Source organism: Malaclemys terrapin, chromosome 2 (assembly GCF_027887155.1).
Source record: "Malaclemys terrapin pileata isolate rMalTer1 chromosome 2, rMalTer1.hap1, whole genome shotgun sequence".
Lineage (NCBI taxonomy): Eukaryota > Metazoa > Chordata > Testudines > Emydidae > Malaclemys > Malaclemys terrapin.
Genome location: NC_071506.1, coordinates 210,292,271 through 210,308,304, shown reverse-complemented (window position 1 = coordinate 210,308,304; position 16,034 = coordinate 210,292,271). Strand labels below are relative to the sequence as shown.

Here is a 16,034-nt window from a genome sequence, read left to right as displayed (position 1 = left end):
TCACCTTAAGCAGCAGATAGATGGAAGAAATCAACTTTCCCAAATTTCAGGTCACCTCCATCCCTGACCAGAAGGGGGAGAGAAAAAGGAGATCCATCGATTCCTCATTGTCTTGTGGATGCTATAACCTAAAAGCAACTCCCATGCCCCCACTTTCCCCTATTAGCTGCTAAGCCCTCCAGCTTTTCCTGACTTCAATATAAAAATCTGCAGCACACTGAGAATTTGAGGAAGCCAAAACAATTGAATGTAATAAAATAACGAACACAAGGTATACTGTGCTGATTATACTGTATTGGACTGAGGTGGGTGGTGCATTGAGGAGGGGAGAACTTGAAGGGCAGTACCACATAACTACAGGCTCCCTGCTTTATTATTCCATGATACCCAGCTCAAAATTTAAGTGTAATGTGTCAAATAGGACACGGGGCTATGCGTAAGGCCCAGAATGCAGCTGCATTATTGCCCTTGCACTTGTTGTGGAAAATAGACCACACGGTTGATTTTGGATCAGACAGCCTGAGGCTCCTTTATTGATCAATTAAACATGCATGCATGGGGGAGTCAGCTAAGGCAGCCGAACACCCACCTGACAGATAAAATACGAGAGCTTATATAGGATAAAACCACAATTAGTAATACATACTTTCTTATCAACATTATTGCCATATTTGAAATACAATATCCTTAAAAGGGAATATAGCATAATAAGCTTTCCTGTTATTCTTAGTTTGCCCTTTGTGGTTACATGCTTCCCTAAAAACTAACAGTGGGCAGTTATGAATCACCAGCCTTGTGATTACAGGTAGTTCCTCTTCTGTACTTTTCCTTCACCCTGCCTTCAAAAAGCCCCTTTTCTTCAAAAACCCTCTCTCTTTCTGTTAACTTGACTAATGTTCAGGCCCAAGCCAAAATATAGGCCTACCTGATCCAATCTAAGTTTAGGCCCAGAAATCTTTCTACAACACACTTTTATATAGTGTTGTGCCAGTATATCACTATTTTATACTTGGAACCAGATTCTGATCCCATTTGCATTAGTGTAAATCTGGAGTAATTACACTGGTAGAGAAGAGGGTCCAGGGATTGCACAAGAGGTACAAGGCTCCTTGTGCCTTCCTCCTCCCTTATATGTCTTTGCAACTGTCTCTCACAATCAGACCCAAAATGATCTCTCTCTCTCACACACCCTGAATTTGATTTTTTATTAATACAATATTCTAAAGAGTCTTGGTGGAAGATTTTGCTACTGTCTTTGGCGGCTGCTCCTGGATGCTCCTAAAGTTGTCTCCATTTTTTTCAAAGATTGCAGATGTGATCTCTCAGACAAGATTGTTGCTAAAGATTCTTCCACCTTGTATTTAGTTGTGACACTCTGAGTTTCTTTCCCAGACCTGAAGAAGAGCTCTGTGTAAGCTTAAAAGCTTGTCTCTTTCACCAACAGAAGTTGGTCCAATACAAGATATTATCTCACTCACCTAGTCTCTCTAATATCCTGGGCCCAACACGGCTACAACAACACTGCAATCAAAATATCTGTGCCTTTTCCGTCTACATGTCATCCCTAAGAGACCCGTAGAATAATCCTTCCAGGATTAGATGTCCATATGAGAGGAAAGGGGTATTCAGTTCAGGACAAGTTATAAAAAGAATCAATCTTCCAATATCAAGATTTCAGAGTCAGGAAGTTTTTTCTGTGTGGTGGTGTGGGGACAAAACATAACATGACAGTAAATGCTTAGAACAGTGATACAGCCCAAACTTCGCAGGGACTGACTCAAAGCCCTTTGGCTTCCCATTGACTTCAGTGGGCCCTAGTCAGGTCCCTAATGCAGTGGATGGTGATAGTTAAAGAACCCTGGCTTGCTTTAACTGTAGATTTTTAAATAACCAGTGACCAATTTTTAATGCATGAATTTTAACACTCTGCCTTGCTTTGTAGGGGGAGAGAGGTCGAATGGGCTTCAATGGAACTCAAGGAGAAGGAGGATGCCCAGGCATTAGAGGTCCTAAGGCAAGTGTTAGAAGCATTCTTTACCCCCCCCCCTTTTATTTTTACTTTCCATATATCTATTTTGCACCTAGAAGAATTCCCTTCTGTGCATTCTTTAAGGACTTGTGGACGGCTATGCCCTGTTTTCAGAATACCAGAGTGACCCTCTAGCTTCTGGGTGTGCTGGGCTTGTATCTAGTCTTAGTGGCTCTGGCCAGGACAAGAGCATTGCAATGGTGGTTGGAGAGTCTGCTGATTCAGCAGTTCTCCAATGAATTTCCCACCTGCGGAGCTGCTACAGAGCCCTAGTGAGGAGTTAAAGTTGAACCAACCTGATTGCTAGGACAGGAACAGAAATGTCAATCTGCCCTGGAGCACCAAGGAGCTTTCATGGTGTAGATTCTGAAACTCGATCCCTCATTGGCATCTGCCTGTGATCAATTCAGCAAGCTGCTTCTTGCTCCTGCACCAGCTCTAGAAAACACTTCTGCTGCTTTTTGGTATAGTTTAAATTTTAACACAACTTATTTTTAATTTCAGGGAGCAAGAGGCTATCGAGGAAGCCGGGTATGTGTTCTTTCTATAGTTTCTTCCAGCAAAACCGCTCTTGGTTATACACAGTCCTGTCATCTTTACTTCATGAGGTAGGATGAAAGTATGAAAGCTAGCTAAAGACCAAGGCAAAGGGTATCAAAAATTGAGTTTAAAAACATTGTGTGGCTATATAATGTATGCTGGGTTGGGAACTGCTCCTAGACTATTAAGAGACAATGGACATGTGATTCATTTGAACTGAACGACTGCAGAAATTTGACCTAAATTGCTCACAGTGAAAAAGTCAGCACTAGTTACCAATAAAAAGCAACAAAGAGTCCTGTGGCACCTTATAGACTAATAGAGGTATTGGAATATAAGCTTTCGTGGGTGAATACCCACTTCGTCAGACGCATGTGATGAAGTGGGTATTCACCCATGAAAGCTTAAGCTCCAATACGTCTGTTAGTCCATAAGGTGCCACAGGACTCTTCGTTGCTTTTTACAGATCCAGACTAACATGGCTACCCCTCTGATACTAGTTACCAATGTAACACTATTGGGGGCACAAGAGAGGGTTGCCAGAACTTCCCCTAGCTCTGGTTAGCTGGTTCTAGGAGGTAATGCAAAGGTGCCAGGAGTGGGTAAGTCTGTTTCCTGAATTCCTTTACCTCTCTCTTTTTCTAAAGATCTAAAACCCATGACAGTAAAAGAAGAGTCAATTCAGCCTTGATGATTGATTTAAAAACCATTGCTCATTTTGGCTCAAATAGATTGAAATCTAAAGTGGGATTTTCAGAAGAGCCTAGGGGAGTTACATATCCAAATCACACTGAAATTCAATGATAGTAGAGTGCCTAATTGCCTTAGGAAAATGTCAGCCTTAATGTGTGCTCCGTAGACAAAGTGCAGTCTAAAAACTAGTGCAGTCCTTGAATCAAAGCCCACCCTGTTGATATACAAAGACTACTTCACCTTTTTTGGCTACCATTACGCAACTTCATTTGGAGAGCATATATCTTTCATTGCTAACATTATCTTCTGGGATGTGCATCTTCAACTCAGCCATAACACATGCTTCAGTCACTCTGCTCATTGTGTCCACTTAAGTTATTTAAAAATGAAACTCTCCACTCCAAAGAAAGGATTCAATACTGGTAACTCAGTAAGCTCAAGAGAATCAGAACTTTGGTCTCATGCAAGCCATTTAGAGACAGTTATTCAGAAACAGCTGTACTTAGTATATGATACTATAAACTTGGGCTCAGATCTGTTAACACGGGAAAGAAAAATAAAAAAAATGCAAAAACAAAAGTGGTGATCTCTTAGGATGTGGTTGTGGAATATTTATACAGTAAACACTGATTTGTGAACTAATAGATTTGGAACAGTCTACTTTTTTCTCCTTCACTAACTAATGCAATTTGCCTCATAAGCATGTAATATATAGTGTTAATTACTGCCAAGACCAAGCTAACAACCATTTACGAAGATATTAAAGCTATCAGATTATGAGTCCCATTGACTTCAGTGGTCTTTAGAAGAGGCCCTTAAAGTCACTTGCAAGGTATTTGTGTATTACCCATTTCAATTCTCAAGGTAACAAAACAATGTATGGTCCCTTTTCATCTCTTTCTTTATTCCAACTGAGCATCAGAGTAAATTCCTTCTTTTTGTAAAGGGTAAACAAAAGGAAAAGACGAGCACTCCAAGTACCATTTAGTTTTCAATTAAAAGAAAACTATTTGGGCAATTCTAAAACATTTCAGGAGTTCCCTCACTGAAAGTAATGTCTTGTAGCTGTAAATCTTCAGGACAATTACATTCAAAAGTCATATTCTTCATCTGAACAGCAAATTCACATTACAAGCTTCTGAGATTTGGGTTGCTATTTTATAAGACATTGTCTTCCAGAAATGGCTGATATTTTTTCTGATTTTTTTAGTGATAAGATCTCAGCTGCAATACAAAAAGGTGACTGTAGATGGTGTAATGTATTAGTCCTACCAGTTCTGTAAAAAAAAAAAAAAAAAACCAAAACAAAACCCAAAAACCTGGTTGAAGAATTTCAGTTATGAAGTGAATGGACTACTTTCAGATCCCATTAACCCTTTTTCTAGATCAACCAGAGAAATCATTGGCTTTCCCCTGGAGCTGACTAGGTCACCCTCTCAGAGCTCTTAGCTCTTGCTACCTGGGAAAGGAGTAATCAAAAGCAGGTGTCTCAACACTAATTACGCACCCATCAGATTGGCTCTAAGAATGTTTGAATAAATGACATCTTTAACACAACATGGAGGTATTCACAGTTTTAAGTGAAGCTGGTTTAGAGTCAAAGTATCAAAATCCACCCTGATGCCAATAAGCACAATTTTATTAAAACAATCCATTAAAATAATGGTTCTGTGCCTTTATTTGTCCCAAAGTCTACAAAACTCTTACATAGTTACTTCTACTTCCAGTAAAGCGATGTTTTTCTAAGAGAGATGCTCTAGGAATTATTTTTGGGAAGTTTCTAGTCTGTGTTATACAGGAGGTCAGCCTAGGTTCTTTCTGGCCTTTGAATCCATAAATCTATGAATTATTACCAGCTGTTAAGTATAACAACCACAATATAAAATGCCCTAAAAAGAACCCAGTACACTATAAATAAGTAAAACAAGTGAGCACCAAAAATACAAGAGAACCTAACTGCTAGATCAAATGCGAACTGATTATATCCTGGAAGCTGAGAGATTTTAAGGATGCTGCCGGTGGTAAAGGAGATGTGAAAAAATGACTGATGGCAAAGTAAAGAGAGTTCTTATTCTTGAAGTTCATATTTTTAATAACTATTATTCTTACTTTTGAAAGTATTCAAAAGCATGTTAGGTGCTTTACTGTACATATAGAAAGACACATTCCTTGCCCCAAAATGCTCACTAGTGTGCTAATGTGGATTTTTATTTCTACCAACAGGGTGAAGACGGTGAAAATGGAATTGATGGGATTGATGGAGCAGAGGTAACCTTTATTCACATGTACTGAATTAAATTAATGAGGTTCACCTGAAAGAAAGAACATTATTTGTTTGTATTTTTATTTTTCTAGGGAAAACAAGGATCTCCTGGATCTTCCGGAGAAAAAGGCAGCGCAGGAAGACGGGTAAAGTGTATTTAGCCCTGATGGAAGCTTCTGTCACCTTTCCGACTTTACTGCCAAATCTGCAACCTCTGTGACCTCTTAACAGCTGCACATTCTCGAATTATTTGATATAAACTGGGTAGATATATTTAAAGTGTAAAAGCCAGATTCTCAGCTGGTGTAAATCAGCATAGCTCCATTGACTTAATAGAGTTATGCAAATTTATGGCAGTGAGGATCTGGCCCTAAAGCTCTAACGATGACATTAATACAGTATTCTAATTGTATGTGCTTTCTTCGTGACTTAAGGGTAGAAAAGGACCTAGAGGAGAACTGGGTGAGCGTGGAGAGCCTGGTCTAAGAGGAAACCATGTAAGTAAATTCTATGGTATCTTTTAACTTTTGACAGACTGAAAAGACTTTCAGTGAAGTGAATAGCAATAGAGCTTTTAATCTTCATCTTTGAGTCCAGATTTGTCATATAATGTCCAGATTTTGTGATGAAGTTGCCTCAAATGTCAATTTTGTTGTAATGTTTGAGGGCATCCTAATAATCCTGGACCATGCACTACCCTGCCGAGGAAATCGGGAATAGAACTGGTCAGGAATTTTTATGATTAAATGGCTTCTGGTTGGAAAATGCCAGTTTGATAAAACTGAACCATTTTGTGGAAATGTATCAGTTTCTCAGGTCTAGGGTGGAATTTCTGGTCAAAGAGAGAAATCCCCATGCCAGAATTTCCAACAGACCTGTGGTTAGGGAACTCAGTTGGGATGCGGAAGACGCAGGTTTAGTTCCTTGCTATAACTCAGACAAAGCAGGGACTTCTGGCTATTCCAGGGAGGGAGGGAGGGTCTCTCTTTCTCTCTCTGATGGGATTTTTGCTGGATGGGAAAACTATTTCCTGCCTGTCTCTGAAAGGGAATTTTGAGTCTCTCATTAATGGCTGGAGGTTTGGCACCTGAAATCTATGGATGTCCCAAGATACATACCCATCTTAATAATACCAGAGAGGGGCAGCAGCACAGGCCTCACTGCTTCTTTATCCATGGTAACACAGCCCCTTCTGGAACCATTCTGGCATGCAATCCCTACTGCTGGCTGAACTGAACCCCATCCTCTAAAAAGATTTGCAGCCATCTGGAGGAGTTACTGCTGATTCCATTAGAAGAAACTTGGGGGCTGATGTCTGGTTGGAAATGGACAACGATGGAGAGAGCAGCTGCTTTTTGACTCCACCCCTCCTTGTGATGAACTGCAGAGCCCTAATCTTATGGCGGGGCTTCAGCAGCGTCTGAGGACCAGAAGTTAGAATGCAGAGGAGGCTCTGCTCTCTCCACACCATTGGTTAAAGACCTTTTCAGGTGCATTTTGCAGCCCTTTTCTCCAAATAGCAAAGGGTATCATGTGGCTCCTGCTAGTTTCTAATGCTCAGTTAACACTGTCAGGTGTCCTAGTAACAATCAGGTGTCCTGGCCCCATTGAAGCAAATAAGAATTTAGCCATTGTCATGAGTTCAGTGGGTCAGGATTTCATTCCCTGAGTCCAACTGCATTGTATTCAAAGAGGACAATATCCATGTATAATTCAATTCATTTCAGGATAAAATCTTGCTGAAGATCACTGATTATGTTCTTACCAGCACATGTAAACCCCTGCTTTTGCATGGGTTTAGCTGTTGGGCCAGTTAATCCACCATCTGAGCAGTCTCCCATATGGTAACCAATGAAACTGTTGCATCCAAATTAGCTGTAGGGAAATGGTAAGATTGGTTGAGTTACCTCTTATATCACAATGGTCTGGAACTCTTGGCATGTCATAGACACTGAGCTACTGTAGCTATACACTGCACAGGTGTTGTTTGTAAAGGCACAATGGCTGAGAACTTACCACACAATTTGTAACAGACCATAAATCCCAGTGATGAATGAACATGGTGATATTCTTAACAAAAAAGAGCTCTCAGCCATGCATGTAGCTATTTCCATCACTTCCCACTGACTCAATAGGCATTTTAGGCTTCAGAGTGACACACAGAGTGACAATCCTGGAATCTTATTATATAAACCCTGGGTAATTATACCTAAACAGACAAATCAACCATTTAATTACAAGCTTGAATTCATTGCCCATCCAGATACTTTCTTTTCATCTCTTTGGGCAAAGAGCTCCTAGTTTCTGATTGAGGAACTGCATCTGCAGAGGCCTCTTACCACCATCATCTTCTGAATTCATCCTTTTTATTATTATTATTATTACTCTGCTCCTATTTCCATATCCTGCCTTTGCAGCTACACTAGCAAAGAAGAAATTACCAAAAATGGTTAACGTCGTCTTGACTTTTTCAGGGGGATCCTGGAATTAACAATAATGTCTCTGGTCCAGAGGGTGAAAAAGGAAAGCCAGGGCAGCAGGTAAACACAGCTGTGCACTGTTAAGGGCTAACAGGGCTATGTGGGGAGGAAAACGGTGTGTTTCTTAGAGGGTTGAGTTCTATCAGTTTTTGGGGGTGAGCTGCTATTTAATTTTATATTTTGCTTTATAACCTGCGTCTGCAGCACGTAAGGCTTTGGAGAGGTGTGCCCCTTTTTTCTTATTGTATCAATCCATAGAAATGCCACGCTGTGCCTACAGCTGGTAATATTTTTGTGCTTGCCGATGGATGTCGAATGCAGTTTGACCAGAAGGAAGATCATTTGTAATTTGTTACCTGGATTTAGCATGAATATATTTCTACAGAAGACTTCTCAGGGTGGATTGAGACCACCAACTTCATTTCTCATAGGCCTCTAATCAGTGAAATACCACATTGCTTAGAAAAAAAATAAATCCAGCATTCTGAATACCAAAAACATCCTTGTCAGCTTGCTAAAAATGATTTATTCCTTAAGAGTAGACTGAACTCCTTTCTGACCTGTCTCTTCAGATTTGGATACATGCTTACAAAATGTCTTCTGAATCCTTCCTGGTTAAATTAGATTTGCTGTAAGTGCATGGGGCAGGAACTTGAAACTTAGTATATGTGTGTACAGTGGAGCTGATCCTGATCGGCAGTGATGCAGTACAAATAAAATAACCAAAGGAGCTCTGCCCATATTTCCTCATTTCTTGATTTCCAAGTTGTAAGGAAGGGTTTATCTACGTTCTACTCAAATACCAAAGTTAGAGTACAGTGGGTATAGGCATATCCATATGAAATCTGGTCACATCTCAAAAACTCCTTTGTCTACAGGAAGCTGATTGACTGACTGTGTAAAAATATATCTAGGTTCTAATCCAAATACCATTAAAGTAAATGGAACCCCCCCTGTTAACTTCAGTGGGTTTTGGATCAGGCCCCAGACCTTAAGAAGTTGCCCTTTTTGCATAATTGCTTTTCAGAGAAAAGCTGGACTTTAATGAATTTCTGGCAACAAAAGTCACTGCTTTCTGATTAATCTTTCCTCAGAATCCCCACCATCTGCTTTCTTTGGAAGACAGAGACAGAAAAAAGATCCCACAAAAGCCTTTATCTAATCTCAGATGGTTATGGTTGAAGGGTTGGAACCCAAAAGCAGACCAGTTCCTTCTGGCTAGATACTTTTAATTAAACACACTTCTCACAGAACTAGGTCTAACACATGCTGTGGTTCGAATGATTACAATGCAATTAGAAGAAAACATTTTCCAGGAAAAATATCAAAGAAGGGCTATAAAAAGAAACACGTGTACTTGATATCTTTTAAAAAAAGGCTGACTTTTCGTTTTGCAGGGAGAACTGGGAACAGATGGCGTGCCAGGAGAGTCGGGTGCAGAGGGCACTGATGTAAGAGCAGTTATCCTTATGGAAGTAGCTGATCTATAGCTGAGGATGCAATGATGTTCCCATTTATAAGTCCAATTTTGCTCCCCACTTTTTTATCCCCACAAAAAATCTACGCCAAAGGTATATTGGCCTCAAGTTTGGAAGGGTCGGTCTGTGATGGAGATAACTGTTTTCTACCAAATTTTAAATATATCATACAAGGAATTTCTGATTTATGACCACCCTTGAGCCTTGTGCTCAGTGGGGACCTTGGACCCTCCATGAGCCTTAGAAACTTGGGAAAGTCACCAAAGACAAGCCTAATCCCTCCTCGCCAACCCATAAGCCTTAGTAAGCTTCTTACTCCCCCCACAAGCCTATATAAGCTCACTGGGTGCTGACAAGCCTATTTTGACTCATTGGAGTCGGAGGAGCCTATTAAGGCTGAGGGGATATTTGCTGAACCTCCTTCGTCTCCAAGGAAATGAAGGCAATGGCCCTGCTAATGCTCAGGAATGGGCTGCTTACTGGTCCCTCCTATCCTGGACTTGGGTGGACTTGGGTGAGCTCCCAAAAGGCCTCCATGATGTTTAACAGTGTCACTATGGTCATGAAGGAAGCTAGGGAGAGCAGAGTACTTAGGGGAGTAACACAGTCCCCACTGCCTAACATGCATGGAACCAGGACTCTCCTTCTGCTGACCTTAGCAGTGGGGATGGGGAATGGGAAAGTCATCCTGGAGAAGGCAGTTTAGATACCTTCCTTCTGAATTTCCTACCATTCTAATGACTGTATTTTGATAAATGTAATACTCTTGTAAAGTTTCTACTCTTAATTTACTGATACGAACAGTCAACCTCAATTTCACCTTGACCAAGGTATTTTGTCTGGGAATAGCCATTTCCTCCCCATTAATGTACCATGTTTGGCTCCAGGGCCATTATTTTTCATTTACTGGTCATAGTTCTGGATAAATTGCACTTGTCTTTCCCTCTTAGGGTGCAGGAGGTCGGCAAGGCCCCCAGGGATTAAAGGTCAGTGATGATTACTAGTATATGCTGTGTGTACATAGCTCTCTCTCAAGTCTGAGCTTTTGCCTGTCTTAGAGGGGATATTTTCAGTGTGATCACAGAAACTGAACACAAGTATTTAAGAATCAGGAAGTCCATTGCAAGCCTACTCAGCCTTTAGGTCCCAGGAAACACCCGACCAGAGGTCTTTTTGATTTGGAGGGGCCAAAAATGTAAAGGAGAATCTTAGCTTTCCCTGAAATAAAAGTCTGTTTCTAGCTCATTTTTTTGCGACGGTAGCCTTGTCAAACTGACATCAGCTGAGGTAAGTCAATCACTTAGGTTATAAGGAATGAGCAGCTGGGCTCATTCCTGCAACACAAGGCTGAGGGACCTGATGATTTTCTCTCCAGTCCTTACCTGGGAAAACACAGACTTCTACGTAAAATGACCTCATTAAATGTGGGGTATGTCCAAAGAATCCTTACGCCAGCCCTGTGTATAGCGATGTGATAACAGAGAACTGGGATTGGTCATGTTTGGTGTAAAGCAACAAAATGCCATCTTGCAGGCTTGCTTAACAAAGGTTTCAGAATCAAACCAGAAGGTAGATGTCCAAATTTCCCACTGGGATATGCAAGTGGAACTTCCATTTGAACTGATGAAATTTGCATATGGATAGCCAAAGTCAGAATTTTGCCTCTGGTGCTAAGCCAAGGGACTCGTGCCATTGCTATCAGATAATGGGGCTATAATCACTGCTAGATAAGAATGTGAGAATTGTCTAGCCTCTAAGGCTTACACATATTTTTCAACCATTTAAAAATTAAAAAGTTAGTGAAGGGCAAGAGCTGACCACTGAGAAGAAGGGAGGCAGGCTGGTGCAGATCCACTATATTAAGCCTCCTTAAAACCAACACAAAACTCGTCTGAAGGTTTGTAAATATCTGCACTACAGTTGACAAGGCAAGACAGAGGTGAATGATTCCTTCAAGCCTTCTACGTCTGCCAGGTGTGTGTGTGTGTGTGTGTGTGTGTGTATGCGTACACACACACACACAACCAGAGCTCCCTCTTCTTCCACTACAGGGATACCAACAATGAGACCTGATTGGAAATTTTCCAAATTTTGTTGCAAAATGGCAATGAGTCAAACCTGAGAAGTTTTGTGACAACACTTTAGGTTAAATGAAGTTTCATTGAGTCACAAGCACAGTTCCAACAGAACCCTGTTATTTCCTTGCCAGCTCACCTAGTGGGCTGTTGGGGACAGTCTGCCCCGGGCCAGGGACCCCAAGGCTTCCCAGCTCCCAGTATCAGAATGTGGAGCCTGGAAACCCTGGGAGCCTTGGTTCTGACTGTGGCTTGTCTTCTAGGTCTGTGGCCTGGAAGTCCTGAAAATAGACTCATAGACTTTAAGGTCAGAAGGGACCATTATAATCATCTAGTCTGACCTCCCGCATGATGCAGGCCACAAAAGCTGACCCACCCCCTTTCCCTTGACTCAGCTGTTGAAGTCCCCAAATCCTGTGATTTAAAGACTTCAAGTCGCAGAGAATCCTCCAGCTAGCGACCCCCGCCCCATGCTGCGGAGGAAGGCGAAAAACCTCCAGGGCCTCTGCCAATCTACCCTGGAGGAAAATTCCTTCCCGACCCCAAATATGGCGATCAGTAGAACCCCGAGCATGCAGGCAAGATTCTCCAGCCAGACCCTCATTGACCATTGATACTATTTACCAGCGATGGCACGCTGTTGATTAATTGACTAAAATCACGTTATCCCATCAAACCATTCCCTCCATAAACTTATCTAGCTTACTCTTAAAGCCAGAGAGGTCTCAGCTCTCAGGACATCCAGACTCTCTCCTGCTGAGCTGGGAGCCTGAAAGCCCTGGGAGCCCTGGCTCCGAGCTTAGTGTGGGTTCCAGGTTCCTGCCACTGGAACCAGGAGTGTAGCAGCCCAGGGAGCCTTGTGAGCCCCAGCTCAAGCCCTGGCTCTCAGGGTCTAGGTGCCTGGCATTGCATCAGGGAGTCTGGAAGCAGTAAGAGGCCTGACTCGAGTTGTGGCTCTCAGGGTTCCAGACTCCCAGCCACAGAGCAAGACACCTGGGCCAGCTGGTTCCCCAGGCTGCCTGACTCTCGGGTCAGCTTGCTGCCCAAGCTGCGGAAGTTGGGCAGACAGCTGGCCTAGGAGTTTGGAAGCCTGCTGGGCCCTGTGGTCTGCCCTGGAGCTGGGGGACAGTGGAATCTGGGAGCATATTTGATTTTGGAAAGACTGTGTTTCCAGAATGGAAAAGTTTGGACTCTCCAGTTTGCAGGAAATTTTGAAATGGCAGAATTTCCCCATGAACTGGGAATTCCAAATTTCATCCAGCTCTAGCACCAGCAACACATGAACTGCTTCTGGCTCTCACAAAAATAACACACAGGATTGTAGTCAGCACAGGAAGAGAAATTCCAAGTGCTGGAACGCTGATGGTCTTGATTAGGGATAGTAGATATGCATCTGAGACACAGAAATATAGGATGGGAATGGACCACCTGGGTCACTGAGTCCAGTCCACTGCTATCACAGGTGACCCATCATACAATCCCATTCGTAAATTTATCAAGCTTCATCTTAAAGCTAGGTAGGTTGGTTGACCCCACTACTTCCATTGGAAGATTGTTCCAGAACCTCATTCCTCTGATGGTTAGAAACCTTTTTATGATTTCCAGCCTAAATTGATTCAGGGCAAGTTTATAATAATTTATTCTTCAAACTGGTTGTTAGTTTTTCAGGCAGCTTCATTTAAAACTAACAAACAAACAAAAGAATCCCCTGACCCCAAAACCAACAGCTGTGTTCTGATTGCAAACAGACCTAGCAAATCAGCTCCAAGATATTAAAATATAGAATTCTGTGAATTACAACAGACAGAGAATTCCAGAACTAGTGGAATTGATGGGAAAAATTAACTTCCAAACTATTGGGCCCAGACATGTTACAGGAATAGATTGAACACAATTGTACCACAGTAATTACTACTGATTGGAGGTGCCGGGAAAGAACCGCACTGTTTAACCCCTGTGATGCAACAAAGAAGAGAAACACTGTAGAGAGGTTTAACTGATGAAGATGTTTCTGTCTCCATTTTATCGCTGGTTAAGTTTTAGGTAGTGTACCGGAAAAAGAATTGTTTGTCTCAGGAGTCACTTCAACAATGCAGTTACCAAAGAAAATCTGAAAGCAGATGGATCCAATAATGAGCTGGCAAAAGTAAAATAACATTGAAGAAATTCAAGACGGTTCTGTGATTTTTAAAAGCAGGGAAACAAACCCTCTCCCTTGTACCTTAAGAAAATATGGCGGGCCTGTGATGATGTTTATAAACCAGGACTTTGCTTATTCTGCTTGCGTGTTATATCCCTTTACCCTACCCATCTTCTGTCTTGTCTGCTTAGGTTTTATGTTCTTAAGGGCAGACATCATATTACTCTGTAGAGCACCTAGCACAGTAAGGTTCCGTTCTTGGTTGACCTCTAGGTGCTCCGTCAGTACAAATAATGATGTTGGTGATGTATGACCACTTGGAAAAATATAGTGTCTCAATAAGCATGTCTTGATGTTTCTGATTCTTCATATGTTTTGGATAATAATTTTTCTGATTTTTCATTTCTCCTTTTACTAGTCTGCATCTTTCTCTAGATCTCATCAAGCAATTTCCCAGAGCTGTTCGCTTATTTGCCTTAACAAAAATTAAATGTAGAGAAGCTTTGCGCTTTTGTCTCTGGCTCTATGGTACTATCTTCAGGCTAAGATTGTGCCTTTAGGGCCCTGCCCTATACTGCGGGAGAGAGCAGAGCTCCACCACCTTATTGAATACATGATGCTATACATGGCTGCTATCTCTTACAAAATGGTAAGAGCTAGGTTCTTTCCTGATTTACTCTCTGGGCAATCCCCTTCATTCCAATTCATGCAGCTGTGGTTCCAGTGATTGGGAACTACCTGGGGGTGGGTTTGGTGTGTGGGGGGCAGTTAGCACACTTCCAGCCGCTGGGCTCAAATAGCAATTGTTCCACAGCACTGTAGCTTTTCTTCAGGTTGTGTGTGAGTGTGTGTGTGGAGTTAGCCCCTCAAAAATCCATTGCAGTTCACCTGGAAATAGCTGCTGAGTTGTACATGAGTTTGTCACATTTTCCCCCATGTGCACATGATATGCACTGAAATGCTTACTTGCTTCTTATTCTGGCAGCATTTCCATTAGGGAGCATGATAAAGGACTAACGGCTGCAGGGTTTCTCCAACACAAGGAAAAGAATGCTATGAATAAATGTAAATTGACTGCCAAGCACAAAGAGAAACTTAATAAATAACAATAGCATCCAAAATTGAATAAAACATTAATTTACGCAAAGAAAATGTAGGCTACAGAAGAGTCTCTTCAGTGGCATATCACTTTCTTCAGCCAACCAGTCTTTGAATAGATATACAGTCCTATTGAGTTTTTGTCCTTCTGCACTTCCCAGTAGCTTATGGGGTCTCTTTGTTGGTGGAGATGGATCTCACGCTCTGCATTGATCTTTGGCTTGCTATGACCTATTGGGAGGCATCACGAGTTTGTGACATCAGGGGCTGTCTGATTCAAATTCAGTATCCAATGGAAAATGACAGCTACAGTCTGGTCTCCAGTGAAGCCCTCAGATAGTGCCTTTGTCACATTCACAATATGCAGTGTGAGTTTATATCTAAATACAAAACCTCTGCCGCATTGGCTCCCTGGCCAGGGACCTCAGAGCTGGAATCCGTTATAAGCATTTTGACCTTTTATGCTGTGTGGCAATGGTCCCCAAGAGACTGTATGCCAACTGAGGGTAGCCAGAGTGCAGCATCCCTCACCCTCAGCCTGTACCCCCTACAGGGTAGGTTGGAGGGAGTGGCACAGGAGCGGATTATGGGAGCTGATGTATGCCAGGGATCCAATTCCAGATCCAGCCACTGTCCAGCCCTTTTTCACTACCAGGGCTGAATCTGATCCTATGTTTTTGTGACAGTTCTTGGGGCACCCAGAACGGTGAGACACCTTGATAGCCCTCGCCTCCGGCATGAGGGAGTCTTTCTTGTGCCTGGCTGGATGTCAGCTCTGTAACACCACCAGCCCTTCAGCTACTTGAGAACTTTCCTCTGGGCTATGCCAGCTCTGTCTTCACTTTGTAGGTTAAAAGTAAGTGCACCCCAGTCCCTAAGTCCCTTTGAATCGTTCCCCTGGATATCCAGCCTCTGAGGCCTGGTCTACACTAGGCGTTTATGTCGAAGTTAGCGCCGTTACATCGAATTAACCCTGCACCCGTCCACACCGCAAAGGTATTTAGTTCGACATAGAGGTCTCTTTAATTCGACTTCTGTACTCCTCCCCGACGAGGGGAGTAGCGCTAAATTCGACATGGCCATGTCGAATTACGCTAGGTGTGGATGGAAATCGACGCTAATAGCTCCGGGAGCTATCCCACAGTGCACCACTCTGTTGACGCTCTGGACAGCAGTACGAGCTCGGATGCTCTGAACTGCCACACAGGAAAAGCCCCGGGAAAATTTGAATTTGAATT

At 42.3% G+C, this 16,034-nt stretch overlaps 1 protein-coding gene across 2 annotated transcripts in view; it reads left to right on the top strand.

Moving 5' to 3' along the window:
* The window catches only part of LOC128832395 (collagen alpha-6(VI) chain-like), a 125,020-nt gene that overhangs the window by 50,366 nt on the left and 58,620 nt on the right, over positions 1 to 16,034 (top strand). For both annotated transcript variants that reach the window (XM_054019735.1, XM_054019736.1), the window contains exons 16-23: positions 1,943 to 2,014; positions 2,534 to 2,560; positions 5,486 to 5,530; positions 5,618 to 5,671; positions 5,960 to 6,022; positions 8,000 to 8,065; positions 9,403 to 9,456; positions 10,434 to 10,469. In XM_054019735.1, the coding sequence (XP_053875710.1) occupies positions 1,943 to 2,014; positions 2,534 to 2,560; positions 5,486 to 5,530; positions 5,618 to 5,671; positions 5,960 to 6,022; positions 8,000 to 8,065; positions 9,403 to 9,456; positions 10,434 to 10,469 (417 nt within the window). The remainder of the gene's footprint in view (positions 1 to 1,942; positions 2,015 to 2,533; positions 2,561 to 5,485; positions 5,531 to 5,617; positions 5,672 to 5,959; positions 6,023 to 7,999; positions 8,066 to 9,402; positions 9,457 to 10,433; positions 10,470 to 16,034) is intronic.